General features: G+C 51.7%; 8 protein-coding genes across 8 annotated transcripts; 3 read left to right on the plus strand and 5 right to left on the minus strand.

The window, feature by feature from the left end:
• Positions 1 to 369: 369 nt before the first annotated feature.
• Positions 370 to 2,547, plus strand: PODANS_6_8148 (uncharacterized protein; the record flags this gene model as incomplete). Its single annotated transcript, XM_003437168.1, has 6 exons — positions 370 to 453; positions 517 to 573; positions 634 to 1,117; positions 1,173 to 1,897; positions 1,971 to 2,080; positions 2,133 to 2,547. The coding sequence occupies 6 exons, from the start codon at positions 370 to 372 to the stop codon at positions 2,545 to 2,547; spliced, it is 1,875 nt and encodes a 624-aa protein (XP_003437216.1).
• An 823-nt stretch (positions 2,548 to 3,370) lies between these two features.
• Positions 3,371 to 5,609, minus strand: PODANS_6_8140 (uncharacterized protein; the record flags this gene model as incomplete). Its single annotated transcript, XM_003437169.1, has 3 exons — positions 3,371 to 3,434; positions 3,515 to 5,293; positions 5,371 to 5,609. The coding sequence occupies 3 exons, from the start codon at positions 5,607 to 5,609 to the stop codon at positions 3,371 to 3,373; spliced, it is 2,082 nt and encodes a 693-aa protein (XP_003437217.1).
• A 1,258-nt stretch (positions 5,610 to 6,867) lies between these two features.
• PODANS_6_8150 (uncharacterized protein) lies at positions 6,868 to 7,915 on the plus strand (the record flags this gene model as incomplete). The annotated part of the gene is made up of 3 exons (XM_003437170.1): positions 6,868 to 6,908; positions 6,997 to 7,049; positions 7,104 to 7,915. 3 exons carry the CDS (start codon positions 6,868 to 6,870, stop codon positions 7,913 to 7,915), a joined length of 906 nt encoding a protein of 301 aa, XP_003437218.1.
• Positions 7,916 to 9,577: 1,662 nt separating this feature from the next.
• Positions 9,578 to 11,866, minus strand: PODANS_6_8160 (uncharacterized protein; the record flags this gene model as incomplete). The annotated part of the gene is made up of 3 exons (XM_003437171.1): positions 9,578 to 10,830; positions 10,898 to 11,743; positions 11,797 to 11,866. 3 exons carry the CDS (start codon positions 11,864 to 11,866, stop codon positions 9,578 to 9,580), a joined length of 2,169 nt encoding a protein of 722 aa, XP_003437219.1.
• Positions 11,867 to 13,111: 1,245 nt separating this feature from the next.
• PODANS_6_8170 (uncharacterized protein) lies at positions 13,112 to 14,602 on the minus strand (the record flags this gene model as incomplete). The annotated part of the gene is made up of 1 exon (XM_003437172.1): positions 13,112 to 14,602. The coding sequence occupies one exon, from the start codon at positions 14,600 to 14,602 to the stop codon at positions 13,112 to 13,114; it is 1,491 nt and encodes a 496-aa protein (XP_003437220.1).
• Positions 14,603 to 15,778: 1,176 nt separating this feature from the next.
• On the minus strand, positions 15,779 to 17,220 carry PODANS_6_8180 (uncharacterized protein; the record flags this gene model as incomplete). The annotated part of the gene is made up of 2 exons (XM_003437173.1): positions 15,779 to 16,272; positions 16,326 to 17,220. The coding sequence occupies 2 exons, from the start codon at positions 17,218 to 17,220 to the stop codon at positions 15,779 to 15,781; spliced, it is 1,389 nt and encodes a 462-aa protein (XP_003437221.1).
• A 448-nt stretch (positions 17,221 to 17,668) lies between these two features.
• PODANS_6_8190 (uncharacterized protein) lies at positions 17,669 to 18,877 on the minus strand (the record flags this gene model as incomplete). Its single annotated transcript, XM_003437174.1, has 2 exons — positions 17,669 to 18,441; positions 18,502 to 18,877. The coding sequence occupies 2 exons, from the start codon at positions 18,875 to 18,877 to the stop codon at positions 17,669 to 17,671; spliced, it is 1,149 nt and encodes a 382-aa protein (XP_003437222.1).
• Positions 18,878 to 20,323: 1,446 nt separating this feature from the next.
• On the plus strand, positions 20,324 to 22,834 carry PODANS_6_8200 (uncharacterized protein; the record flags this gene model as incomplete). The annotated part of the gene is made up of 8 exons (XM_003437175.1): positions 20,324 to 20,384; positions 20,450 to 20,928; positions 20,986 to 21,162; positions 21,222 to 21,333; positions 21,383 to 21,683; positions 21,738 to 21,944; positions 22,012 to 22,361; positions 22,416 to 22,834. 8 exons carry the CDS (start codon positions 20,324 to 20,326, stop codon positions 22,832 to 22,834), a joined length of 2,106 nt encoding a protein of 701 aa, XP_003437223.1.
• Between the last annotated feature and the right edge of the window lie 4,059 nt (positions 22,835 to 26,893).

Raw genomic sequence — 26,893 nt, forward strand, 5'->3', positions numbered from 1 at the left:
GCCGTTTCTGATGTAATTGTAGTTGCTTCCTAATATTATTGCGGTATAATTGAGGATAGTTGTTGTAGGGTGGTGGAGACTGTACGACTCGCTTATATGTACGACTCGCTTATAATATACGTTAAGCAAGCCACTAACAGTAGCAGTGGCCTGGAACTGACTCCTTGAATTTCCTAGACTTTAACTACCTTGTCGAAGAGTTGGAATTGCCTGATGGCAAAACGTACTTGGAGCTTGCGACAAGCCCCCTAGACACTGACGAACTCGGAGGAGGGGAGCAAACATTTGAATTTCAAGGTTTGTCCCAGTAACAACCTATCCGGCCGGTAATGATGTTCGCATCACTTACAACAGTAAATAGAAGGATTCATGGTGGAGGGAGACCAAACTCCTCTTTCTCCATTCACATGGGGGGCTGCTGCACAAAGCTCCGGAAGAACAAGATCGAAAACAGTTTCCTGGCCCCTGGTATTTTCCTTGCTGTCAGACCCCACTGATGCGGACGCACCGCTCAAGAACAAGATTGCCATCGTGAAAGACAAGGGGCCTGACGACGATGAGCCCGTCGACGAGGTAAGCACATCACCATCATACGCCTCGTCTCTTGGATTCTGGTGCTGACTTGTATACCAGAATTACTCGTACAATTTGTTCACATATGCGGATGCCTCTCAACAGTCTAGCCACAAATATGTGTTTTCCGGAAGCAACCAATCTGTCATACCAGGTGGCCACGTCATGTCCAACACCTTCATCCCGCTCAAGATCTTGGACACCCGGCTCTGCGGTGACTGGCCGGGGCGCCAACAGGCCTATACGCGAGACTGGCTGACATTTTGCGCTTTTACTGTCGCTCTCGAACTGGAGAAGCCCGATCAAGACCAACGCAATATTCATGACTTGCTACCGAATGAACTTGTGCCAAAGTATCAGGACGCCCAAGAACTGAAAAGAAAGCTTTCTCAGTGGGATGGATCCCACTTGGTAGCCCGAGACAGTGCTGGGAGCGTCCCGGCCATGGCCGGCGCCAAGTTTCTTTATTATCTTCTACATCGCGATGACATGAAGTCGATGTCGGCGTCAAAGGTGGCAAGGCATATTTTCATCAGGTGGTGCCGTAAGTCCACATTGGAAATCTCTAGCCCCCTTTTCTAGCGCTTACCCAGTTGCAGTTGTTGCTCATATTGCCGCCTCTGTCGCAAAGGAGCCATTTTCCGTCAAGGCGCGATTCTGGAAGATTCCCAAAGAAGCTGTCCTCAACCGCAATTTGGAGCTGGTCTACCAGATGGTGCCAGATCTGTTGACATGGACTGTCAAATCCCAAATTCTGCGAGACAAGAGCATATCCAAGGATCTGATCAACTCCCTAAAACTTTTCGACAATCAGGGCCACCGGAAGAAAATCAATGAAAAGTGGGGGAAGTTCATGACCGTGGTCTTTGATGCAGCCACTGTGCCGGGCATAAAAGCCCGACTCGCACTCCCCACGGACAACCTGCAGAACATGATCTTGCTCGGCTCTCATCCTCAGGGTTACTACAACACGTACATTGCGAAAAACGACCTGGAATCGTTGATTTCGAAGGGCTATACATGGGGCAGCAGCCATCCGTTTCCCACCAACATGCAGCCTGATGCCATTGTCCCTTTTCCCAGAGGCACAAGACTGATCAAACCCAGTGTCTATGCCACCAAGCCAACGACCATTTCCAAGACAAATATCAAGATTGCAGGCAACTGGCCCCGGATACGAACCCAGAATGCGGTTATGGACAACATCAGCGCAAACGAGGCAAGTCACATCCGTACTCTCAACATCTCCCACGGACGGCTAACCCAAAACAGATCGCCTTTCAAGATATGGGACAATGATACACTGACTCCACGCCCAGCTGAGGTAGGTACAGCATGATGGGGAAACAGAGAGGACATTGCTGTCGCACAACGAAAACTAACTCCGCGTGACACAGTGGCTTCATCGCTCCGCTTACTCCTTTGGAGGGAATGGGAAGCCAGACTCTGCACAAGAGCCGGAAAACCTTGTCTTTGGGACTTTCGAAGCCAACACCGAGATGATAAGGTAGCCAGTGGAGATTCCTTGCGGTTTCTGTGTGACTTGGATGGGCTGACAGTTTCCGTAGGTTCGAGTCTTATCTGAAGCGAATCGCCAATGGGACGTTCAAGACTGAGACCGAGGTGACGCTGAGAACAGAAGTGAACACGCATGACAGCAAGGTCGGTAACGGTAAGAGTCTACCATGGCTCACTCCGCAACTGTTCTACCAATGGACTTTCCATCTCAACGAGATCTGCGGCTCCGCAGTCCTCAAAAACCCAACACATGGGCAGATCAGTAGGGTCAAGACTTTTTATCTCTTCTCCCAGAGTCACCCCATGCTGTTTGAGGTAGACGTTGATGAAGTATTCGATGCAAAGCTAGCCGACGCAGACAAGGAGTTGAGGGATGTAGTGGCCCTGTTTTTGTTCTCCCAGTCTCAGCTTGGGGCTGCATACAACATCAACGCCAACGTACGAAGCAGGCTCTAGGCTCTACATGGGGAAATTGAGGTTGTGGCTGGTTGCTACTCATTTCTCGATAACGCTGGGCTGTGGATTGAAGGGCTCTTTGGGTTTTCTGTAGTGGCGGGATCTCTTTATCTTTCCCTTGTTGCTTTTGTTTCTTATTTAGATTAACAAATACTATTCCTCGTTTCAAAGCTAGATGAAATGCACTATAGTGATCGTCGCCGCCTCTAGTCAAGCTGTCTCACCAGTTCATTGCTGTATCTGTCCACCTGCCCTTCTGAGACTGATTCTTCGGACATGGATATGGCATCAAAACACGAAATTCCGACCAGTTTCAAGCAGAGAAATCCATGTGAGGAAAATACCACGACCGTAAACACCACTTCTACCTTTCACATCAGGTACCTTGCAACCCAGAAGAAGTACCTAACATACCTAGTTTCGCGTGAATGAATTCATATAGGTAGGTACGGAGGATATCGTCCATTTTTTCAGCCATCAACCATTCCTGTAAGGATTCTTTTTGCTAGCAGGTGAGACTATGTCTCAGGGGTATTCAGGGGCATCTCTCCGTGTATATATTCAACCATCAACCTCTTCATTGTATGTCTAGACAGTCAATTAAGTCTCATTACCATATCGTTCAGCATTTTTACATGAGGTACTGACTTGCAAGTTGAAAAATTCTATTCTGTTTTTGTTCTCTTATAACTTGTAGTTCCTCTTCAAGATGGCAAGTACAACTCGATAATCCCCTGAGACCAACCCCAATGCTGAGCCCTTCCTGTTACATTTCTTTGCATTCCCCTCTCCCTTTCTACTGATCTGGAGGAAAAGAAGATGGCTAGATCAAAATGGAAACCGCCGTGTTATCCGGGTCCATGACCATGTAAGGGATACTCCCCTCGCTCATGTTATTGCTCGTCTGAGTAAACTCGACATCTAGCGCACGGAGGTCGTCATGGAACCTCTCGCTGATGTCACGCACCGCCTTCTCCTTAGTGGTCTGGGCGTATTTGCGTGACCACCACTGCGACTGCGCAAAGGAGATGAGACTGCGCTCCGTGGAAACCTGTCGCGATGGGTTAGTGTCATGTTTTCGAAGAGACAAAGAAAAGTACATACCTTGTAAGACAACAACCAAGGAATCTGCGCAGCCAACAACCACTGCCTCTGACGGCCAATAGGCAGCGCCTTGACAAGATCGGCCTCCTTGTACCCCTTCAACTGGTCGAGGGTAGTTGGTGGAGGGGAGCAAAGACAGGGCGGCTTGGCAATGACAAACACCTGGTAAAAGTTCTGGAGGTAGTTGACAGCCGAGTGGAAAGGCGCAGCGATATGAATGCTCATCGTCACAGCATCGATCAGCTGGTCAAGTGTGGTGATGGTAGGGAAAGTCTTGATGTGGGCTGCCGTCTGCACCTCGGTGTACCACGCCTTGATGATCTCGCACTTGCTAATAACGGCGTCGGCCGTGGTTTCAGTGTAGTACGTGAGGAGCATGCTCTTCACATACCGGCGGATGCAGTACCACATGGACAACATGTTCTTGGCATAGGCATAGTTGCGGTATTGTGGCTCCGCCAGACCCTCGGCGGTGTTGGGAAAGCCACGGCTCGCGAGGTCGTTGGGAACGTAACGCCCAACGTAGTCAAAGCTCTCAAACTCGGACCGGACATACTGGTAAAGGTTATCGGGCTTGACTCCGACGATGTCTTTGATGATCTGAGGAACCAGTGTGGCGCGCGCGGCCGCGTTGAGCGACAGTGTCTTGAACCAGTGGGGCGAGAGCAAGCGGTAAATGATGTGCTCCATGGGCACAGTGCGGTGGGTGGCCACAATCAGGGCTTCCTCGACGAGATGTGCCTGCGTGAGATGGACGCTCACCTCGTGCCGGAGAAAGTCGGTGACCTGCGCGCACGTCTTCGCATAGCGCCATGGCCAGTCATGCTCCTCACCCTCCGAGGAGTCCGTTGGCAGCATGCGCTTGTTGAAGATGGTAACAGATGTCGCCAGACTGTCACCCTTGTAATCGGTGCAGATGGCGATGGGGTGCAGCTCGCCGGTGGGGTGCAGTTGGAAGAGAGTGACGGCGGCGCAACCCCAGCTGTCATCCGACTTGGGCTCCTTGTTGAACAGGATCTCATTCTCGTCGACTCCCAAACTACGGCGGATGTTACGCGCATCCTGGACATACAATGTCGCGGGATCAATGGTCGGCAGGATGGTGGCCCATTTGTCGTAACCACCTTGCTTTGCAGCGGCTATGAACTCGTTGAGGAGGGCCTCTGGCACGACGGTAATACTGGTTGGGTTGGTGCCGGTGAAGGACTGGTCGGCGAAGCGGCGATCGGTGAACCAGTCAGGCAACAAGCCAATATTCTTCCCCTCCTCGATGTCTGTAGGAGACTTGCGGTGCGATCTGTTGTACTCCTCGATCTGCTTGATAGTGCCGTCCATGGGGCTGCCGTTGAAGGCGCGCTGAAGAATGCTGATTCCCCAGTCGGCCGTCTTGCCGTACCAAGTATCAGGCACGAGCTTGGCAATCATGAGCAAAGTGTTTGCCAGGCCGAGCCTGTTGAAAAGATCGGTCTGTGAGACTTGGTCCGCGCGCGGGATAGTCTGGAGATGAGGAGGATACTGGGCTGGCGTGCCATCCCTGTTGGTTGGGTAGTCGGACCACTGGTACAACTCCTTCTTCAAGTCCTTCTCAATGTAACGAGGGAGGGTTGGCTCAATCTGCAGAGCATCAAAGTATGTCTCGTAACTACAATTTGTCAGTACGCCTCAGTCGCGTTCGGAAACGCAAGTTTAAGAAAAAAGTGTGAAACCAAGAACTCTAACCTTCGTTCGATACGGGCGTACGCGTGGGTCAGCGCCGCCTGGGTTCCCGTGTAGGTGCCCTTTGTGACATCGCCGTCTGCGAGCTTGACCATCTCATTGTCGAAGACACCTGGGTCAATATCCAGAAACTTCTCTTCGCCGATACTGAGATTCCGTTTCTCTGTCAAGTCTCCGTTAGAACAGGGCTTCACAAACAGTCGATAGGCCTTGAAATAGAGACAACATACCATTCTTCTCATCAATATCCGGCTGCGCAAGAATGTCTTCGGGCTTCGCAACAGCCTCCACCACGCTTGGAGGGGGAATGGGAAGGGGGGCGTCAATAATGGTGCTCATGATGACGGTTGCAGATTGTTTGTAGGGCAAATGTGAGGATTTGAAGAGGTCAAGTTGTTGTGTTGCGAGTGTTTTAAGAAGAGCGAGACCATCTTATACACTTTTTCCTGTCGTCTTATCCATCTCGCTGGACTTTACTCGCACCACGACGAGCCGGCCCCAGACGCTCACGACTGCGTCTTCCGCGGTCTGGGCCTCAGAAACGCCCCCAATGCTGCAAGGGAGAGTCCAGACCATCCGTTCAGCTGTGTATTTGCTCCGTGGCGTGCACTTGGCTTTGTTGACAACACTATGAGTATCCTGGATTCCTGCTCGACGAGAATTCTAGTCCTATGAACTAGGAACAGAAACGGGACTCTGCATCTGATAGCTGCGGAGGAGTCCCGACGCGGCTTCTCAGCTTGCCATTGGGGTCGCGGCTATGCGATATTGAGACAGCCCCACCGCTCAGCTCGCAGTTTGAAGCGTTGACTTTTCCTCTTGGAGGAGGCATGCGTTGATATAGGCGAATCGGGTGTGAGTAGATTGTGGGGTTGTGTCGAGCTAGAAACGATCTTGCATACGTTAAGCTTTTTTCTATCGACCCGCACCGAGTTCTAGATTCCGCCACGCCATTAGCTTGTCGATAAGACCCTGTAACAGAACCACCTGTGACCTCTCGGACATAATTATCCCGGCGTGCCCGGCTGAGTGGCTCATCGACACGGTTGAGTCTCATGATGAAACGACGACAGCGAATTATTTTGCTTCTGTTTATAAGCCAGAGGACAGCAATGATGGGGAGTGAAGTGGCAGCGAAGATAAGAGCGTGGGTGGGACACTGATGCCGGGGACAAGAGAAGAGGCAAACCAAATTGGAGGCAGACGCTTGGGCTGAGGACATGCACTTTCCACCTTAGGACGGACCGAGTGTTCTTTCCCTTTTCACAACCTGCAAAACTATTTCGTTCCCGCCAAATATTGACCCGTCTGTTCTTGCCATGTTTTTTGCCCAAGCCCTAACCCTGTGTTTAGCACACCTCGGCATGTTAAAGTGGGTCGCTCTCACCTGGGCTGACCGCGTCAAACCCAATTCCGGTCGATGGCGGGGTTCGTGAAGATCATGAATGACGTCCGGTTCAACCTCCAATTGCCATCGACACCCATCATAAGCAAGCGAAAATGGGACCTCAGCCTGGACAAAAGACGGTGCTCATCACCGGGTACGTGTCCCTACTGCATCACAACAAAACCCAACCCCAGTGGAAAGCTCATAAAAGCTCATTGCTGACATCCAATCCCCTCCAAAAGATGCACCCCGGGAGGTATCGGCCATGCGCTATGCCTAGAATTCCACTCCAAGGGTTAGTCAATCCAACATCATGACCTCTCTCAACCATTGCTAACCCTCCCCCCAGGCCTGCACGTCATAGCCACAGCCCGCAACCCATCCGTCCTCGCCGACCTCAGCGCCCTGGGCATGACCACCCTCCCCCTCGACGTCACAAGCCCCTCCAGCATCAAGACCTGCCACGACCAAGTCTCCGCCCTCACCAACAACAAGCTCGACATCCTTGTCAACAACGCCGGCCGCACCCACACCCACCCCGCCACCGACATCGACATCGACGACGTCCGCGAGACCTTTGAGACAAACGTCTTTGGCGTCATGGCCATGTGCGCCGCCTTTTCCGATCTGCTCATCAACTCCAAGGGTTTAATCATCAATATCGCCTCCCTCGCCGCCATCACCCCCTACGTCTTTGGCTCCGTCTACTGCGCCTCCAAGGGTGCCGTTGTGTCGTACTCAAGGACCCTGCGGTTGGAGCTCAAGCCTTTTGGTGTGAGGGTCATGGTTGCCATGACTGGTACTGTGAGGAGCCAGATCGCGAGCAAGACCCACCGGACGCTGCCTGAGGGAAGTATCTATCAGCGGGTCAAGGAGATCTTTGAGAAGAGGTTGACGTTCAGCCAGAACAATGCAACTGTCAAGACGGAGGATTATGCGAAGAAGCTGGTGGCTAATGCGCTCAAGCCTGAGTGGCCGCTTATCTTGCGGTCTTGGTTTGGCAGAGCGGATTGGTTTTGGGCTGGTGGCTGGAGCAAGGGTGTTTGGGCCAGTACATTCTTTGGGGAGTGGATCTTGGACTTTGTGCTATATCGGTTGATTGGCTTGAAGAAGATGGAACAGGTGTTGAGGGAGGAGGAGAGGAAGAAGAAGTTGACTTGAAAAGCCGTCAGTTGCATAGGCACTCGTAATAATTGTCCTCTTCTATTACCGACCACATCATCCGTCTAAAAGCTCCCCTTCTCTCCTCTCATCCGTTTGCACGCGATTAAACACACACTTCAACATAAATAACTATCTCACCAAGAAAGTATCTCCACAAAATCATGTACAGAGTAGCCCAAGTATCACACAAGACAACATCCATTCCCAGAAAGCCATCAACTCAACGATTGTTCAACCCCCCGGCTCTCCAACCCCCAACCGCTTCAAAATACCACCCTCAGCAAGGATAAAAGTCTCCCTTCGGACCCGGGTGCCCCCACCTCAAATTAGCTTGATCAAGCGTGCAAACAGGAAACTGAATCAGTCCCATGTCGATGATCTTGTTCCTCATCGGATCCACCGGATCATAGTAGTCCTTCATAACGAGATTGTCGGGATCAAACTCGTATCCGTTCTGCCCACCGTTCCTCCTCCAAGTTCTCAATGCTCTGTGCGTCAAGGAAAAAGAGGTTCTGCAGTTAGCTTATGGTTCACCAGTCGATAAAGTCATCAAAACAAAAACTTACCCCTCCGTAATATCCGTGGCACTGATATTATTAAATTCACCCAATTTGTCAAACCCGGGAGGCAGGCTCCAAAACGCATGGTCGCAGGACTGCCCACCGCCAGTCCCAAATGGGTAACAATTCTGGTAGGGCCCCATAGCTGCCAGTAGCAGGTACTGTTTGTTTTCAAAACAGAACTCAGCCTTCTTGGCATCTTCTTCCCGGACATAGCGCTGCCAGAGATTGCCATAGGTCCTACAGGCATTTCCCGTCTCCAAAACAGCCACGTTCGCATCGTCATTGTTGTTCCACGCCACAGGAATCATGAAGGTGAAAAGTGCCCTCCTGATCATGTCCTTCATGTCGGCTACCCGAAGGATGTCGGGTCGAGGCTGTTCCTTCGGGACACCACCACCTATCAGCTTGCCCTCGGCCATGAAGTTGGCGAGAAGTGGGGTCAAGTGGCCATCCTTATCTGGACCAGCAAACAGCTTGGCTGAGAACCCGGTAACCGACCTCTCCCAGTGAGTCATGGTAGCGTTCAAGGCCATTGCCAACGTGGATGCCTTGCTAAGATCGTCCTCGATATCTCTGCGGTATCGAGTCATTATGTGTACTCACTGATAGAAAAGGAAGAGAGCACGTCTGAACTTACCCAGTGTTCTTGTCCTTGAAAGTCATTACCGTTGCCAAAACCGCCTGATCTACTACCTCCGTTGCAGCGGAGTTCCTCAGCACTAATACAGGGGCACATGTTAGCTATCTGGTAGCTTTGTTGGAGCTAGAACAGGACAAGGGCGGAACCATAATGGAGAGCATCATCCAAGCAGTGTGTGATGCCAAAGGGGGGGGGGGGGGACATACCGTGCCCAACCAATGGACCTGTCACAAGACTGGTAATCTGTGCAAGAAACATCAGCTGACAAATCACCAAGCAGATATAGGTTGCAGTCATACCGCAGCAAGGATGTTATAGCCCATCTGTTTCGCAAAGGTATCGTCAAATTCCTTCATGAAATAATCTTCCATCACCGGGATGAATAGGTCGACATCTTGTTGCGCTTCTCTAAGGGCGTCGTAGTAGTTCACAAAAAGCTTCGCAGATCAACCAGTGTTAGACGAAGTCAAGGCAGTGAGACGGAGAGAAACATACCTGTTCCAGAGTAACAAATGAGTTCATGATGAACTTTCCTGCTGGACCAGTCCTTTCGGGAGGGTCATTCGTCAGTATAGGCGGTTTGTTGTCCTTGTCGTAGCAGTTTTCCTGTGGGCTCAGACAGTTGCTTGCCGGCAACAACGTCCCACAGTGAACATCTTGGCGTCCACGGAAGAACTTGCCAACAATCCACGACGAAAAGCTTCCGACGTCCATCGTGCGTGCCAGATAGGCCTTTATAGCGTCAGCCCACGCCTCATCCGCCATCAACCCTTCCCATCGCTGCTTTCTGTCCATGTCTGCCGTGTCCACTGCAGGGATACTGCATGACAGATCATACCAGCGCGTAGAGCCCCCGGTAGCGCCTTTTCTGGTGAACCTGCTGGTAAGGACCGACCCGCTGACCTTGCGCTCGAGCTCAGTAAAGGTGTCGAGGTCGATGGCCCAATCACTTGTCCCACCAAAGTTCCAGCCCCTGTACATGTTGGACCGAGCATTCTTCTCTGCCGTGTCCATGTAGGCTATCCAAGTCCCATTGATGATGGCGATGTTGGAACGTGTGGCTTGGTCGTAGTGTGTTGCCACGTTGATATCATTCACGTTTTTGTACTCCTGGATCTCGGCATTGGAAATATAGCCCTGGACTCCAGTACAAGGGCCTGCCGTGGCGTGGGAAACACTTGCTGTGCCGGTATACTCGCACATGGGCCCTCGGCAGTTCGGGTCTTTCATCTTGAAAGAGCGGCCATAACTGCTGACGCCGACGATGATCTTGTTGGCAGGCACCCCGGCCTTGGTGACCATGACCAGGGCATTGTATGTTTCTGTCATGTTGACATGGGACCGAAGGCACATGCCGCTTGGACAGCCATCCTGAGACCACCTAGACCCAGCGTCCCACTGGCCGTGAAGATCGTACGTCATGTAAACAATGTAGTCGAGAACGCTGCCCATTTCCCTGATTGGGAAGCCCTTGAGATACCAGTAGCTGGCCGGCGCTGCAATGGCGAGGGACTTCCCGGTGGGAAGTCCAGCCCTCAGCAGCCGTAAGAAGGCGAGGTAGTTGGGGCCGTCGATGGGGTCCGCAGGAGGAATGTCGGGAAGATCCGGGGCAGCAGGATACTCCCAATCAATGTCGGCGCCGTCGAGTCCATGTTCTCTGACGAAGTTGGCAATGTTGTTGGCAAGAGTGGCGCGATTGGCGGAGTTCACTAGGTAGAACCGAGTCAGTTATGTGTGTCGGATGGGATACAAGCAAGGCGTCAGGATGCTACTCACCACCAGCACGGAAGATCTGGAATGTGGTGGGGCTCGTCGACGCAGCCCAACCACCAAACGCGATAATCCTCTTGGACCTCTTGAGTGCCTTGAACTTGTTGAACTGAGCCTGGACCTTGCTGACATCAACTCGAAAGTCAGGTGTGACGTCGGCAAAGGCAAAATGGATGTGTGTGAACTGAGTCTCGTCAATAGAGGTAGCGTCCATCCACAAGCAGTCGCGGTCGGTGCTCCAGGCCTCGAAGTAGCCAATCTTCTTGTACTCTGCCGGCGGCGCATTGTTGTTGACAATGGTCATGCCACAGTTGCTGATGCATGTTCCCGTTCCCGGAGTCCCATCGCCCGTCACTTCGCAGAAGTCCTTGGTGGTGCCACACTGACCCCAGATGTTGCAGCACGTGTTGAGCGGACACGGATTGAGGGTGCTGATGTTGGTGCCTGCGGGAGGAGCGACTGTCCCAGGTTTCTGTGGCCCACATACCGCATTGGCGATGGGAAGGGGCATTGGCGGGGTCCCTGAGCTGAGGCAGATCTTGGAGTCGGGCCAAAGCTTGCTGCACCCAGCCCACCCCCAAGTCTTCCTCTTGTTGAACGTGTCTAGATCGCCATCAACTAGCCCATTGGCAGCCTCGATCACGCTGCATGAGTCGCCTGCTTTGACTGTGTACGTGGCACACGACCCATCAGCATTCGGCTTGGGCCGCCTGTCCTTGAGAGTGCCAGATGAGCAGCAAATCCACTGGTTGACTTTGAGATTGGAACAGAAGTTGGTTGCTGGGTTATACTGGGTCAGAAGCGAAGGGGTGATGTTGCACTTTTGATAGAGCGTTGAACAGGAGTCGCCCGCTGACCGTCTTATTAGCAATGGCTAACAACACACAAAGAACATTTTCACTCACCCACAACCTGCCTGTCTTGACAAGTGCCATCGGCGTTGGGGGAGGGGCCTTCAGGGAGCTTCCCCTCCATGCAGCAGACCTTTTCGCCCACCTCAAGCCTCGAGCAGTCGATATGCTGATCACACACAGGTCAGTTTCTGCTACACGAGACTGTACATGAAGGGAAAAGTAACTCACAGGGTTGTAGTTCACAAAGTTTCCAAGGCTGATCGTACAGCGACGATCAGCAATAATGGCACAAGTATTGCCCTCGACAACCGTCTTGACATTGGTGCAGTCAGGCAACGGCAAGGAACCCTCGCTGCAACAAAAGCCGGTTCCGACCTGCAGGTTGGAACAGTCGAGGTGCGGATTCAGTTGACGGAACCTGGACTCCGATATGGTACAGCGTTTGTCGGCGATGCTGGCGCAAGTGTTTCCGGCGACGACGGTCTTGTAGTTGGTGCATTCCGGGTCTCTCCTAACTGCGCCCTCGTTGCAGCAGAAATGCTGGCCGACGCGCAGGTTGGAGCAGTCGAGTTGTGGATTTAGTTGCTGGAGCCTTGCAACACTGATGGTGCAACGACGGTCCGCAATGATCTCACAGGTGTTTCCCTCAACCACTTGCTTGCCGTTGGTGCAGTAGGCCCTGGGAACCATTACACCTCGAGCAGACACAGTGCATCCGGAAATAATAACGGCGATGGCTGTCGCCAGAAAAGAGGCTTGGACCATGGTGTACTAGATAGCAGCACCCAGGCCGAACGAGACGCCGAATAAAGGTGAGGAAGGGGGATGAGTGCAGGTGAGGGAGAATCATTGTAAACGACTGAGGATCCCGTTGTATTTATGAAGAATTGATAAACTGACTCCCGTTCCTATTTTGCCTGGGGCACCATGCTCCAGACATCGTCGTCGTCAACATCGAATTCTAGGCCTTTGGCTGTCACTATTCATCACACATTGATACTTTGAGCATTGTCTACATGGGGAAAGGCTTGGCCACTTGGTGGTGTACACCCCTGAGCATTGAGCGGCACGGTGCTCTACGGGCCGTCCCCAGGGTTTACACTAGCCTCGGCTACAACGAGCATTGGCTGGTTTGGGAAAGGCGTATCCTACCACCGGAAGTCTTCCAATACCAAGGTATTGGGTTACACCGCCGTGGTTCGCGAGCTGCCAACTTCTGTGTATGACAAATCCAAAGATGAGGTCCATGAAAGAAGGGCAAAGTCCAGATTTAGAAGATGATGAAAAGCCTCGATTTGCAGTAAGGGGAAAAGCATTAGTTTGCCCCAGCTGGATCCGCTCCATGGTGCACCACCAACACACCATATCACTGTCTACCCCCACTAGCTGAATAATACCTCCCCAACCCATCATCATCCACTCTACCTCTAGCTCGCTCCTCATCCCGCATCCAACTAGTCCCCATCGCATTCCCACCTCCTCTCCCATCCGCAACCGGTGGTGGCCCCCCAGACACACCCGCAACCTCCGCCCTCGCCAAAAACGGCGTCAACACAACCGGATCACTCACCGATCTCCCCCCACCCATATCCATCGGTCTCGACATTTGCTGCACCATCGAGGGCCCAGGTGCAACTCCCCTTGCAGCTTGAGATCTCAGCGCCGCCGGTCGTGGCATAGCAGCCGCTCTATACCCTTGAGAGGCAGCCGCAAGCGGTATACCAGGTACGTTCGCAGCAGGAAACTGACCTGGAACCACAGGAACAGGCGGGATCGCGTCCTGAGACATGGAATGTACAGGGTTGTAAGCATCATATCCTGCTCCATGACTCCACAACTCCGGCGAGGTAAAGCCCGGTGGTGGGATAGGATCAAGTCTGCCCATTGATGCTGCTCGCACCAGGGGACGTTGCTGAGCTTGTGCCGGCATAGGCGGGGATGTGTAATACGGTGTTGTCTCGGCGGGAACCATATCGATTTGGGAGGATTGGTGGGAGAGAGGCTGGTTGGGTACCTCTAGCTCTTGTACCGAATATGACGAGGGAGCAGGATGGTAGCGGGGTCGTTGTGTTTCCGGGGGTGTCCTGATTGATGCCTCTGCCCAGAGAGAGGAACCATGAACAGACACCTCGTCGTCATGTCCACGAACGGATCCGAGTCCGCCGGCGCCGGGAGTCAAGGTGGCGGAGCTCGGACCAAGACTCGGTAGCTGTGGGTTATACGCGAGATGGTAACCGGGAGGGTCTTCGGTTCCGTAACGGGGCTTGGCACCCTCATACTTGTCTCGTAGCTCTTGTATGCAAGCAAGGGCCGCTTGTCGTTTGTACTGTGGGCTAACCGTGGCCAAAGACCTTGCCAGCGGGCCGGACTCCAGAGACTTGTCGAGGTCTTCTTCGATCTCATCCATGATCTCCCGAAATGGTGGGGATTTCTTTCTTCTCTGGTTTGTCCGCTCTTGAAGCTTTTGCAAGACGGCAGATCTAATGTCTGACATTACCAATTGCTGCTGATTCCCCTCTTGGTCATAGCCACCAGTTGTCTCCCGCGCAGCGAGCCACATCGCGACGAGAAACAAAATGCTGAACAGGCCGTATGGAATGTCAATGGCGGCCATGTTGCTCTCTGCAGTCGAGGGTGGGATGTATTGCGGAGTACCAAAAGAAGGAACGCAGACAGTGTCCCCTGAGCCAATGTGATTCTCGAGACACAGCTGGGGTGGTTTCTCGGTCTGTGCTTTCAGCACCACTGCCACCTCAGCCAGGGACCGGGCAAAGAACATGGCGAGTGCCCCCCACAAATACCACCTTTCCTGTAGGATAATGTTAGCAAATGCCTTCAATTGGAATTGGGATGACATACAGCAGAGTGTTTCTCATGCCCCCACGAACCAAAGAACCGATAAACCCCCAACATGGCCATGCTCGCAACCCATACAAGAACAACGGTTGCAATCTCAAATGAAGACCCTCTTGCCGCAAAATGCACCACCGGTACCAAGCTTTCATACTTCACCCAGACCAAAGAAAATGCGAAATAAAACACAAGGTACAAGACGGACACCAGGCTGATTACAAAGAAAACACTCTTTGAAACAAACCACCAGACTCTTTGCCTTGACGAGTCAGGCTTCCTGTCCCCAAAACGTTTCCACAACACATTGTATGTACCCCACACGAGCAGCAAAGTCGACGTAACATGCAACACGTCATAGATGGGGCGAGCAGTGACATACTCATACTTGACTTGGCTGTTCCCGCTCTGGCGCATCCAGCGATCGATCATGGTCAAGAAATACCACCTTCACAGCAACAGTCAGCCAACATAATGACTCATGTCGGCGCGGTTCAACTTACAGTGTTAATAGCATTGCCCCAAGCGCAACAGGCTTGAACTCGGGCCAGGCAGGTTTCCATTCTCTTTTCCCGAGATGAGGCAGTTGAAATGTGGGAAGCAAACGATAGAGCAACCACGTGAAGGTCACACTGGCCAAGAACCAGACAGTGTCGAAAACGGCGACATGTAGTGGAAGTCCTGCCGGGAGCGGCTGTGGTGATATTGAGGAAAGTGTGACATTTTGCAATGGTTGTGACATCCCGTGGTTGTGTCGAAACGTGGTAAATGGTATGATTTGTGGTGTTTTGAAGCCAAAGGCATCCCAGCACCACGCGAAGAACGAGGACCTTTGGTGACACAAGTCTGAGTCAACCCCACGTCAGGTTTTGCTGTGCAAACCCCCCCCAATATACCTCGGCCCCTGAATATTGCTGTCTTTGATGTACTGGTACAAGCCAAGACCAGACAGAGCCTTGTGCAATGTAAGATGGCCCCCTTGACCAGAAAGAGCGCCTTGCAGGCACTGGCGGGCGCCAGCAACGCAGCCACACGGAGATAGTTTTCAGCCGCTGGGATCATGGGCGCGAAAACCTGATCCTGGCGAAACACGGCCAAGGCGCCGAAAAACTTCAGAAATGAGTCTCAATAATCTGGGGCTAGCGCAATTGAGGGGCGTGCTCAATGTTTCTCATGTAACTGCTCAATCACGGGTCTTCAATGGAATAACCTTCCCCTTCGAGATGACCTGCTCACGAGTCAAGTCTTCCTTCCCGTTACCAATCCTCATCAAACCTGGCTGCGTCATCATGTCTACAATGACCTTGACTTCCTCGGAGTGACCTGTCTCGTCTTCAAAGATGTGCTTCAGCTGAACGATGTCACCACGTGAACATGCCACCAGCATTACACGGGACCGCTGTGACCCCATTTGAAGTGCTAACACGCCTGCATCACGTACCACGGTCCAGATACGTTTGTTGACTTGTGAATCCAATGCTTGGCCACTCCATTGCTGAAGAGCCCGCACCAGGTCCTCGGTGACTCGCTCTATGTTTTGTCGAAAATATGTTGTGAATGCCTTCTCATCGGTGCTGTTGTTCCCGCGGAAGTCTTCCAGAATGCGTTCAAACAGGAATCCTCGTCCCTCATTCATTTTGGCCTTTTGTTGGTTTGTTAAAATAGAATCATCAGGGTCTGTAAATTCATCAGCTTCATTCCATACTGATATCGGCCACCATAGAACCCACCATCAGCAGCCTGTACTCTGATCGCCTCAGAAAAGTGTGCAAGGATAGCATGCGCTTCTCCTTCAACGCCAAAGATGCCAAATCCCAATGGATACTGATAGAACCCGTGCAACAAGTGAGTCCAGCACACGCTCCGAATAAATCTGGACCATCCCCTTGTGTCTTGTTGCTGTTGCATCGGCTTGGGAATGTGGTCCACAATCTTCAACAGCTGTTGCGACAACGACAGCAATGAGGTCCGGAAAGCTTCATCAGAAATGACGGCGTCATCCTGTGAGGTGTATTCGCCGATTCTCTCCTTCAGATCATCAATCTCTATCCGCAATTTCTTGACAGCATCCTCATGTTTCGTATCCTGCTCTTCCATACTTGTTTGGTACCTCTTTTCGTTCTTGGCCAATGTGTCATTGTGCGTCCATTTCATGTCGGCGATTGTTTGGTGAAGGCGCTGGTTCTCGGTCTTGGCCTGATACAGAGCCTCCTCGCACTCTGCCAGAGCAGCGTTATCCCGCTCGTAGAGTGCTCTGTAGCGATCTCGCTCCTGTGATACTGTGTACCGTTCCCTTGTAATGCGGTCCACATCTTCACGGGCGGACCGCTTAATGATTGCGATCTCGTTGTCCTTGACGAGCAGAGTGTTGTTGACCCATTGGAGAACATTTGTGAGATTGTCGAGACCTTCCTGCTGGGGTATGTTGTGTTTTGTCATGAACCTGGAGATCTTTTCCTTGGTGTCATCGACAGGTATCTGACGAGCACGATCATGGCTAGGATCCCCGGGCGCAAAATAACCCTGAGGCGGCGGCTGAGATTGGGGAAATGATTCTTGGTATGTGGGACCATGGTGTCGTCGAGGTCCCTCCGAATGGTTTTTTTCTCGAGTCCCAAAGCACATTTTGATGTTTTGGAGAGGTGATTCCAGGTTGTTGCATTTGCTTTGTAGTTGTCTGGGGCACCTCAGCTAACAGTGGAAGGCGGAAGCGCTGTCTGGAAGGTCACGTTGGTGGAGTGCAGAGAGGCGCCCCCCATGCTGCGCAACATGAGCGGCACCTGCAAGCGCTACCTACCTGGTTTTGGCGGGGGTTTTGCTGCCCAGTAAAATCCTCCCGCCATCCCGTGATCATTCAACTCAGGTGCACATTGCATCTCGAGCAAGACGTTCAGTTTTCCCGAATACATAATTTTCAAATCGCATTCTTCTCTTTTGCTACATTTCCGTTTGATTTCCCCTCCAACCTGCAAGCTATGTACACGATCCAAACTATCCACCCATGAAGGCTTCTTGCTAACCGCGATAATCCCAGTTGAGTACATCCCCAACTCGTCCCAGTGCCTATGGTTCACTAAGCCTCAACTTCCTCGTTCTCCTCAAGGGGGAATCCGGGAGGGGGAGTCCATCCAGGAGGAGGAGTCCAGCCACCTGGAGGACCACCGGGACCGCCAGGACCACCGAAACCAGGGTTGGGGTTGGCAACGCCACCTTCCTCTCCAAGGTAGACAGCAGGATTAATCTTGTTGCTGACAGAGGTGTCGATACCGAACGACAGCCAAGCGAAGAGACCATCCTCGACCGAGTCGCCAAGAAGAGTGTACTCCATCACCGGGTCAACTGCGCCAGCCGAGCCCTGGGCGAGAAGGAAGTCCTGAGCATTGGTGGTCAAGGGCTGACGGTTGGTGTTGTACGGGGCCGTCTGCTCAACAGCGGTAATGAGATCCTGGTCGAAGTAAGCCTGGCCAATGTGGCTAGCATAGTTGTCATGACCTAGGGTCTGGTTGGGCTGGAGGGTGGCGTTGGTGTGAACCATGATGTGGATATGGGCAGTACGTCCGGTGTAGTGGCCGGGGAAGATGGTCTGGAAACGGGCAACTCCATCCTCATCGGTGGGCTGGATGCCACGAAGCCAGGTGTTGTGGATGTTGGAGGCATCAGCGGTGTCGCCGTTGCCGCCGGCGATGACACCGCCATACACACCAGTGGCGTTGCAAGCCCACGCCTCGAGGTAAACATTGGGAACAGGGTCGCATGTGTCGACGTCGATGACTTGGTAGTCAACAAGGAGCTCAACGCCTTCCTGGTCCTCAATGAGGTTTTCACGCACGTATTCGCCGGCAACATCTATTGTTGTTCATGTCAGCTGAGATGACTCTTTCATCACGGATAGTCACCATCACTCACAGTATGGGCCCTGGGTGACCTCGGGGCTCAGAATGCAGGAGTTGATGCCCGCAAAGAGGGTTGCGCTATCGGTGTTGGGGGTGTAGCCAAGGGAGGTCTTGTTGTGGCTCTTGGCCAAGACATCGCCGATATCACGCTTCTTGATGTTTCTCTTGCGACGAGCCTCTTCGACCTGAGCCTTACGTCTGGCGATGTTCTTGGCCTCGATGCCGCGGGCGCGGAGCTTCTCAGCACAGTGGCTCAGATCAGTCCGCTTAGCGTTGGCGAGGAACTCCCGTCGTTCGGCAGCCTCCTGGGCGACATCGTGGCCTGGATGGGCGCTGGCTAATCCTACCAGGACAGCAAGGCCAGTGGCGGCGGCTTTGGTGAAATGCATGGTTGAGATAGATGAGTGGACAAACCCAAAGTAAGTTGATCTCTGAGTCTGAGATGAGCGGAACAAGAGCAAGAAGGCTTCTCTTGGCTGATATACTTATACATGTTCAACTCATACCCGTCCTCCTTGCCGTTAGCCTTCCCGCCACGCATATCGTCTATCTTGCTACATAATCTACGCGACACTTCCCTGCCCGAACTGGAAGCCAAGTCGCATGAAGTTGAAGCGAAAGGGGCATATAGCCGCTAACCGAGCAACCGACTGCAATGACGCAGCAGTTTCTGGTATGGTGAAGCCATCTTCGACCTATCAGATGCGAAGGGTAACCAAGCATTGCCGGGCCCTCAAGGTGTATAGAGCATCCTCAATCAAAATGTCTTGGTATGTGGTGGATTCAGGGGTTCTACACAGTAAAGTGGACGCGCAATCCAGTGGAGCAACGCGGGGCATCGGCTTGCATAGAACCTCCCACATCCCGAGCTCAACTGCCATTTTTCGAACCGGGTAAAAGAACAAGCTTGGAAGATGGGAGCCAGGGTGGTGACAGTAACTGGTCGAAACGGAAGGTTGTATTCCGGCGCCGCGCGATCCCACAAGCCGGTGGTAAAGATTCTAGCAGGACGACGGCGGCTTGGAAACTCCTGCCGGCTTCAGCATGTTGAGCGGCGGCCCTCTTGTCGAATTCGCGGCGAGGCCCGCTTCTGGTGACACCGGAGGTGGGGGGCCGTTGAACGTGCGCAGGAATAAGCAGCATGTTATTCGTTCTTATCAGTACGTGAGGAGCTTCTCGCTGAGTTCTAGATCCCCGAAAAGCTTATTTTCTGGTAGTTGAAGATGAGATCTCACTGCCATGGAGGGCTTTTGCGGGCAAGATACACCTAGGAATGCCGCTCGACAGTGAACTGCAGGGCAACACCCCGCACGGCGTTGGTGTCCTGAAGTGGAAACTGCGATATTTGTGATATCACAAGGAAATGGAAGTCGTTTTGTTTCGGCCAGTGCAAGAAACCCCCCAATCCTGATAGACCTGGGTTGGTGTTGGGTGGACCCATTTCATGTGTGTAAGTGCAAGTCGGCAAGTTCCATGATCGGTTTGACAACACCACACAGAGAACCCAGCAAATCCAAATTGTTCTCGAAACAGTTGTGCAATGTTCAGACTGATTGATCAGGCTCAGCTACGCGCGGGGGACAGTCGCTTGTCGCCAATGAACTGGAAAGGCGCACTCCCAGTCGAATTAGAATTAGCGCTGGCAAGTAGGCTGCCGCCATGCAAGCCACTGGCACTGCCTACCACCTGACCATTTGGGGGCTCGAATACCATGTCAAACCTCAGCTGGCATGCTGCCTGAGTGACAGTCGCACACAAGAGCCGAAGTTTCTTTGCACATTCATCATCCCGCCCTACACTGGGCAGCACCTCTTTACGCCAAGAGGCCCTCGATCATGTCTTCAACAAGTGGTCAGAGGTTCTTGATCTGTGTCGACTATGGCACCACCTACACCGGTCAGCCTTCTTGGTCCGCACTGCGGGGCATATCCGTATGAACTTCGGAAACTGACCCCTTTTAGGAGTGGGATGGATTCTCACCCACAGGACCCGCCCTTCTCAGCTCAATGAGCTCAACATTGTGAAAAGATGGGGCGCTATTCATCGCCCGGAGACATCCCAGGTCATCGGCCCCAAAGTTCCTTCCATCATCAGTTATTCAGGAACATCCGGCCGGCGGTGGGGTTACGGGGTAATTGGAGATGCTGATTCTCACATTCTACAATGGACCAAGTTGGAGATGGAGCCACCCACTCGTCTCGAAGCACTGTCCCGGCTCAAGAGAACCCTGGAGGCGACGCGTGGCCCCGTGTCACACAGACAGCATGCGTCCTCGCTTGTGCAGGGGATCCCGCTCCATTTGATCAAGTCGACCGAAGACGTGGTTGCCGACTATCTGACTGAAGTTGCTCAGTGCGTTCGTCAGGATATCGAGACTGTTCAGAGAGATCGAAGGGTCATTGGCGACTTTCCCATCGAGATCATCATTACGCACCCAGCAGTAAGAGATGCTGGCGGGCATTTGCGTCAAATTGTGATAAGCTGACAAGACAACCAGATATGGCACCCGCGCGCAATGAACACCACCTTCAGAGCGGTGAACACTGCCTTCAAGAGAATCTTTCCTGAATTCGAATCAAACCCGGGGAAGGTCAGACTTACCACGGAATCGGAAGCATGTGCCCAGTACATCATGAAGACATCTACAAGCGCGCATAAACGTCATCTCAGACGGGTATGAACACCCGTGTTTTCTGTTTTGCCAAAAGCCAATACTGACGCGTCATCCCACAGGGAGCATGCTTCGTGGTTGTTGATGCCGGAGGCGGGACAGTTGACCTTGTATCCTACCGCGTGGACCAAGACACGCCCTCTTTCCAAGTCAGTTTGGTGACTGAGATGTCCAGTAAGCTTTCTCTTTTGCTGCAAATGTTCTGATGCTAACGATGAGACAGGCGGACGTTGCGGTGCGACACGGATAGATGACTATTTCATTAAACGCTTTCTGCCCCGCCGCCTTACCCCGGATGACTACCGCAAAGTAGTTGAAGATGCTGAGTCCAGCTTTGGCAGCGGACCACATGTGCTCTTTTCAAGACGGCAACAAGCAATGCTCGAGAGCTTCCAGTTTGCCAAACACAAGTTTGCAGGTGTTGGTACTGAGGATGAGGAGTTCCGAGTGTTACTTCCTGGCGACCTTGACATACCGGACAATCCTGAGAGAGGGATCTCGAATGGAAATCTGCAGATTTTGCCGTATGGTCTCCCAACATCCATCATGACAAGGTCAAAATATTAATAGGAAGATAGTGAGGACATGGAGCACATGTTCCAAGAAACCGTCGACGGCACCGTGAACCTCATCAGACAGCAGATCACGCAGCTCGAAGTCAAGAACCTTCGTGTATCAGCCGTATTTCTGTCTGGGGGTCTTTCAAGAAGTGAATATCTTTTCAAAAAGGTTGAGTTGGAGATTGGGCACCAGTACCGATTACCAGTGTTCCGAGGGCAAGAGGGGTAGGTCTTGACCGTCTCCCGTAGATCTCGGTGTCTCTGGCTAACAGCACTTCAGCGACAAAAGCAGTTGGACAGACGTTGTCATCGGCGCAGCAATCCTGGGGCTCGGGATGAACTGCGAAGTCCCACCCGCGTGTGCCGAATGCCCATACCACATAGGAGTCCTTATTTCCCAACAGTTTCACGAGTACGAGAACGACGAGAAGCAGGCCTACACGGATGCCATTGGCCAAAGCATGCGCGCCAAAGACCACCTCAAGTGGATTGCTGCAAAGGGAGATATGATTACACAGCCGGATGGCATCAGCAAAAGTGTGAAGCTTGTGAGGAAGATTCTTAAGCTGAATGACCAGGTGCTGAAAGGTTCTTGCACCGTCGTCATCTCCCATGATTCCAAGCAGGGCGACAAGCTTGAGGGTAAGCAAATGCTCAGTGTTGTTCATCTCGGCACGTACTGACGCCCGTACCTAGACATCCAAAACCTTCAGAAGGTCCAACTCAACTACGACTTGGCCACCCTTTCCACTGCCGATAAAGCCAAAGTCATCCGCCGGAACACCGACGAAGACACCAAAACACAATATCGGCAAGTGGAATTGGAGTTGGTCGTTACAGTCCGCGAGGAAGTTGCGGCTTTTCAACTGTATGCTGGCCAACCGGGAAGAATCTCCATCGCGGAGGCCGCCACAGATCGTAATGGGCAGTTCATTTTGGGAAACGCTGGTAGCCAGAGAGAGCAGCACCTGCCCGTCGTACCAGATAATGATTCAGCATCAGGAGCGGGATCGGACCCGAATCAGGAGTCGACAAGCTCCAGGCAGCCTGGGCAGGGACGTAGGCCCATCTACGACACTGCAGAGAGCAGTAGGAGCAGGAGGGTTTACGTGTGAAAGAGTTGACTCTCAGGGTACCATATACCTACATCCCTTTCACAAACCACCTAGACTTTGAACTCTGTCATCCCGAGTATCCCTTATGTCACATACGGCACTAGATAAACTGTTCAGGAGTCCGGCCTCTTTGTCACAAGGGGAACATCTTTCAGTTAACTTTCTTCCCATCACCTGTTGAAAGAGTCGAATTGTTACAGTGTGTTCAACTAGGCCTGCCGACGATCAATTTTTAGCAACACGCTATCATTGCCTTTCCTGAACGTCGTCCGAGGTGAAAAAACCCTCACAAGTCTGTGTCTGGTGGGCAAAAGCCGCAAGACGTCGAGGAGCTATCATTAATATCTCTTCTGCATAAATACCCGGCTTTTCTACCTCTGTCGTTGTGGTATTTGATAATAACATTTCGAACAATCGACTCTATAAAACAAGGCAGCAACAAATTACCCCCCTTAACTATTTAAACCGCCTTAAATTTCCTATCACGGTTGACTGCCTTTGCAATGCCATGTTAATGCAGACTTTCCATACTGCTCCCGAGCGGCAAATGTGTCCGTTGCGGTGTAAGGCTTCGGTACATTAGCCCTCGGTGTAAACACCCATCTTACTCGAGTCTAGAATGAGCTGCGAAAAGACACAAACAGAGCTGTTCAAACCCTACCGCCACCAGCAAGTCCAACCTGGTCTTCGGCTTCCTCCTACCAAGGGTACGGGACCCCAACCCCCCAGTATCCCCCCTCAAACAGTTACCGACTATCTACATATTCGCAACCACCACCACAAAACCCGCTACAGGCGCTCGCCCCAGCTCCCTATGGATATGATCATGAAGCTAGACACGGGCAGGGGTCGCCACTTCAAGCTCCGCACCCAACATCTCAATCAGTGCGCACAACGAACACGTACTGGGCCCCACCACCTGCGCAGCTCATACGGCGTTTACAGGCCAAGCCGTCGCCGAGAAAGGAAAGGAAACACGGCTAAGCAAAATGGAATAAGAGATGCGAACCGACGGAAAAAGCGAGAAGAAGCGGGTTTGGTGTATATTTGTCTGAAGGACGAGAACAAGAACTATTGTTCTGCCGAAAGGTGTGAAGTGAAGACGAACCGTCCGGGGTCGTCCTGTAGCGCGTGCGCAGCAGCCAATGTTGGCGGCGTGGTTAAGTATCACCCTTTACACCCTTGCTTTACAAAGGTATATGGATATGTACACCTACCTGACTCCTGTCATATGATTGTGCCGTGAAACGAGCTCAAGGAGGCTGAATACGAGGCTCCAACTCCCGAAGAGAAGAGACAGTGGGATGAAGCTAGGGATATGCAGAAAAGGAGGGACATGGAGGTGGCCCAAGCCAAGAAAGAAGAAGAGAAGGCAAAAAACCGAGAAGAGTTCAATTGAGTAATGCGAGAGGCTGAAGGCAGGAAACGAAAAAGACGAATTAGAAATGCCCTAAACTACTGAGCTCAACACGGCGGCAACCTGAAATACTTAAGTAAATTTCCTCGGGAGATACATACGACTGATTAGCCGATATAAGAGCGATGGGCCGGAATTGCAGTAAAGGGGAAGCTGAGAGACAAAGGGTGGGGTTGCAGACATGGAGTGTAAAAACAACAGCTGGACTGACCAGACACGGGAGTGTTTAAACTAGTCATTTTTCATTTTTTAAGGAATGGATTCGTAGTTATTACGACAAAATAATACTATCCAAAAGATCATGGGGAATTGGTGGCTTCTAAAATTCTTTGAATTAGCTTCTGGCTTTCCGTTTTATCTTTCAGCTGCGTATTCCGCATTGCCGGTAATGTGTGGCTTGTACGGGTGCTGGCCCATTGTGAAGCGTGGATCAGTCTCAATCTGCGTTATGGGTTTTGGAAAGACTAAATCGAATCAAGAAAGGTTAGCATAGGTACGGTGCGTGTGTGACGAAAGTGTCAAGTTGGGCGGCACTTACTTGGAATGACAAGCTGGGGGAGTCCCAGAACCATACAGCAGACAACTGGGTCATAGGCAGACTCGGAACATTCACCTCTTCTGCTTGTCTAGGTAATGATGAAGTGGCCTTTTTCAGTTCACTTCAGAAACTCAGGTATGTATCGACATCTTCGTTTACACCACACTGTACGCCTGACGAGAGGCAGACTGAGGGAAATCCAGCATTGCGCCAATTCTTTCAGTCGTTTTGCTTTCCTTGAACCACGTGCCACCTAAAGACTAGTTGTGACATGAAGTTACTTCACTGTCAGGCTCTGACTTAAGATTTGGCAACATGGTTTTCCCCATCCTGTAAAGCGACTGCCGGTACACCCCAGAAAAAAGACGTGGACGTCTTCATTGCCTCAAGTGCCTCCTATATCATATGGAGGGCCGCATTGACCGTGCTTAGGCACTACTCCGCCGTTCTATTCAACAATGACCATCAATTGACTTTCCTCGGATTATTTCGGAAACTACGGATATGTCACTGGGCGACAAACAAGGCCTGCTGATGATATACATGGCAACCACATCTTTGATTGAATTTTTCTAAGACATCGTCCTAAGGAATTGCCTCACAAGGTTACGTGGTGTGGGAGGTATTACTCGCGGCGGATTGGTCAAGCAGGCTGCTCCAGGGCTTCGGCCCTTAGGCCCACTTATTGGTGTAGGATAAGGAAAGGTTTTTGCTCTCCGGAGCTGCTTGTAAAAGTATCTAAGAATATCATCAACTATTACACATCTCTGCAGACTCAAAGATCACCAGGTGTCGAGTAGTTACCGTCGAGGCTGTTTCTGTATAAATATATCAATTCCAGCTTGCTTTAACTGCTGGGGTAGTCGATGTCGATGTGAGCAACCCTCGATGTTCCACAACCAGACAACAAGCGCATTCCTTACCTTACACCATCTACTTACACCGCATGACTCTTTATACCTCGGTTATATAAGATAACATCTACTTACCCGGCGTTTCCTTGAAATGGAGTCTCAGCAGTGCCAGTGCAAAGCTCCCGTACCAGATGTGTATTACATATGCGTGACTTGTAGAGTAAGTCCCTGGCCCCAATACACTAGCACTGAACGCAAAAACATACCTACCTTATCCAACACAGCCCTTCATATTCGGAAACAACCCCATTTCAGCATCCATCTCAACAGGCGCCGTATTCATATTCGGCAACAAATTCCAGCTCGGAATCCCTCTCAACAGGCCACATATTCAACGGAGCCCTCGCATTCGACAACAACCCCAGCTCAGCCAGCCCAGAGAGACTGAAGCGAAAGAAAAAACTCGAATCTAAAGAATCAGCGAAGAAGGCAAAGCAAAAAAATGCAAATGCCCAGGGGCGCAGGTAGGCTCAGCAAGACGGCAACCTGGAGTACTTTAACGGAAGTGATCAGCAGGGTAGGCATACATCGTTCGCCAAGCTAAAAACAAGGGAAATAGGGCGGATGTAGAGAAATGAGGAAGGCGAAACGGCAAATACGGGGCCGCTGATGACACGGGGAAGATAACATGGAAACCACCCAGCTGGTTTTGGGACTGGAGGGGGCACGTTTGTCGGTGTTGCGGGATATGAGTGGATTTGTGATGGATTTTGGTGGTTTATGATGTTGTGGAATTGCGGTTTTGAGTTTTTGGTTTCATGTTTAGTGGCTTTTTTTTTTTTTTGCAGCTCAAGGTTATTGGAGGATCAGCTAGTCTGGGGTTCTAGAGCACAGGTATATCTAGTAATCAATATCAAGATTGAAACATGTTAATGATCTCAATGGTTATGTCCCATCCTGTCAAGCATCACTGTAAGTACCTACCTAACCACCTTATAACGGCGAGCTCATGAAGGTAGCAACAGGTATTCTCCTGCTATATCAAAAATCCCGTATATCAGTGGCTATCAACTATCCTGTGAGACCCGGCCTCATTGAAGACCCCTATTGCAGACAAGGAAGTCAGAACAACAATTAACCCCTGTCCGGGACACTGGCAAGGCTCTGACCTGCGCCGCAAAGGGGGCTTGATGAGCTGAACCACCATTGGACACCAAATCAAACGGTATTGGCCAAGATTTGCCTGGACC

This window comes from Podospora anserina, chromosome 6 (assembly GCF_000226545.1).
Source record: "Podospora anserina S mat+ genomic DNA chromosome 6, supercontig 4".
NCBI classification, from domain to species: domain Eukaryota; kingdom Fungi; phylum Ascomycota; class Sordariomycetes; order Sordariales; family Podosporaceae; genus Podospora; species Podospora anserina.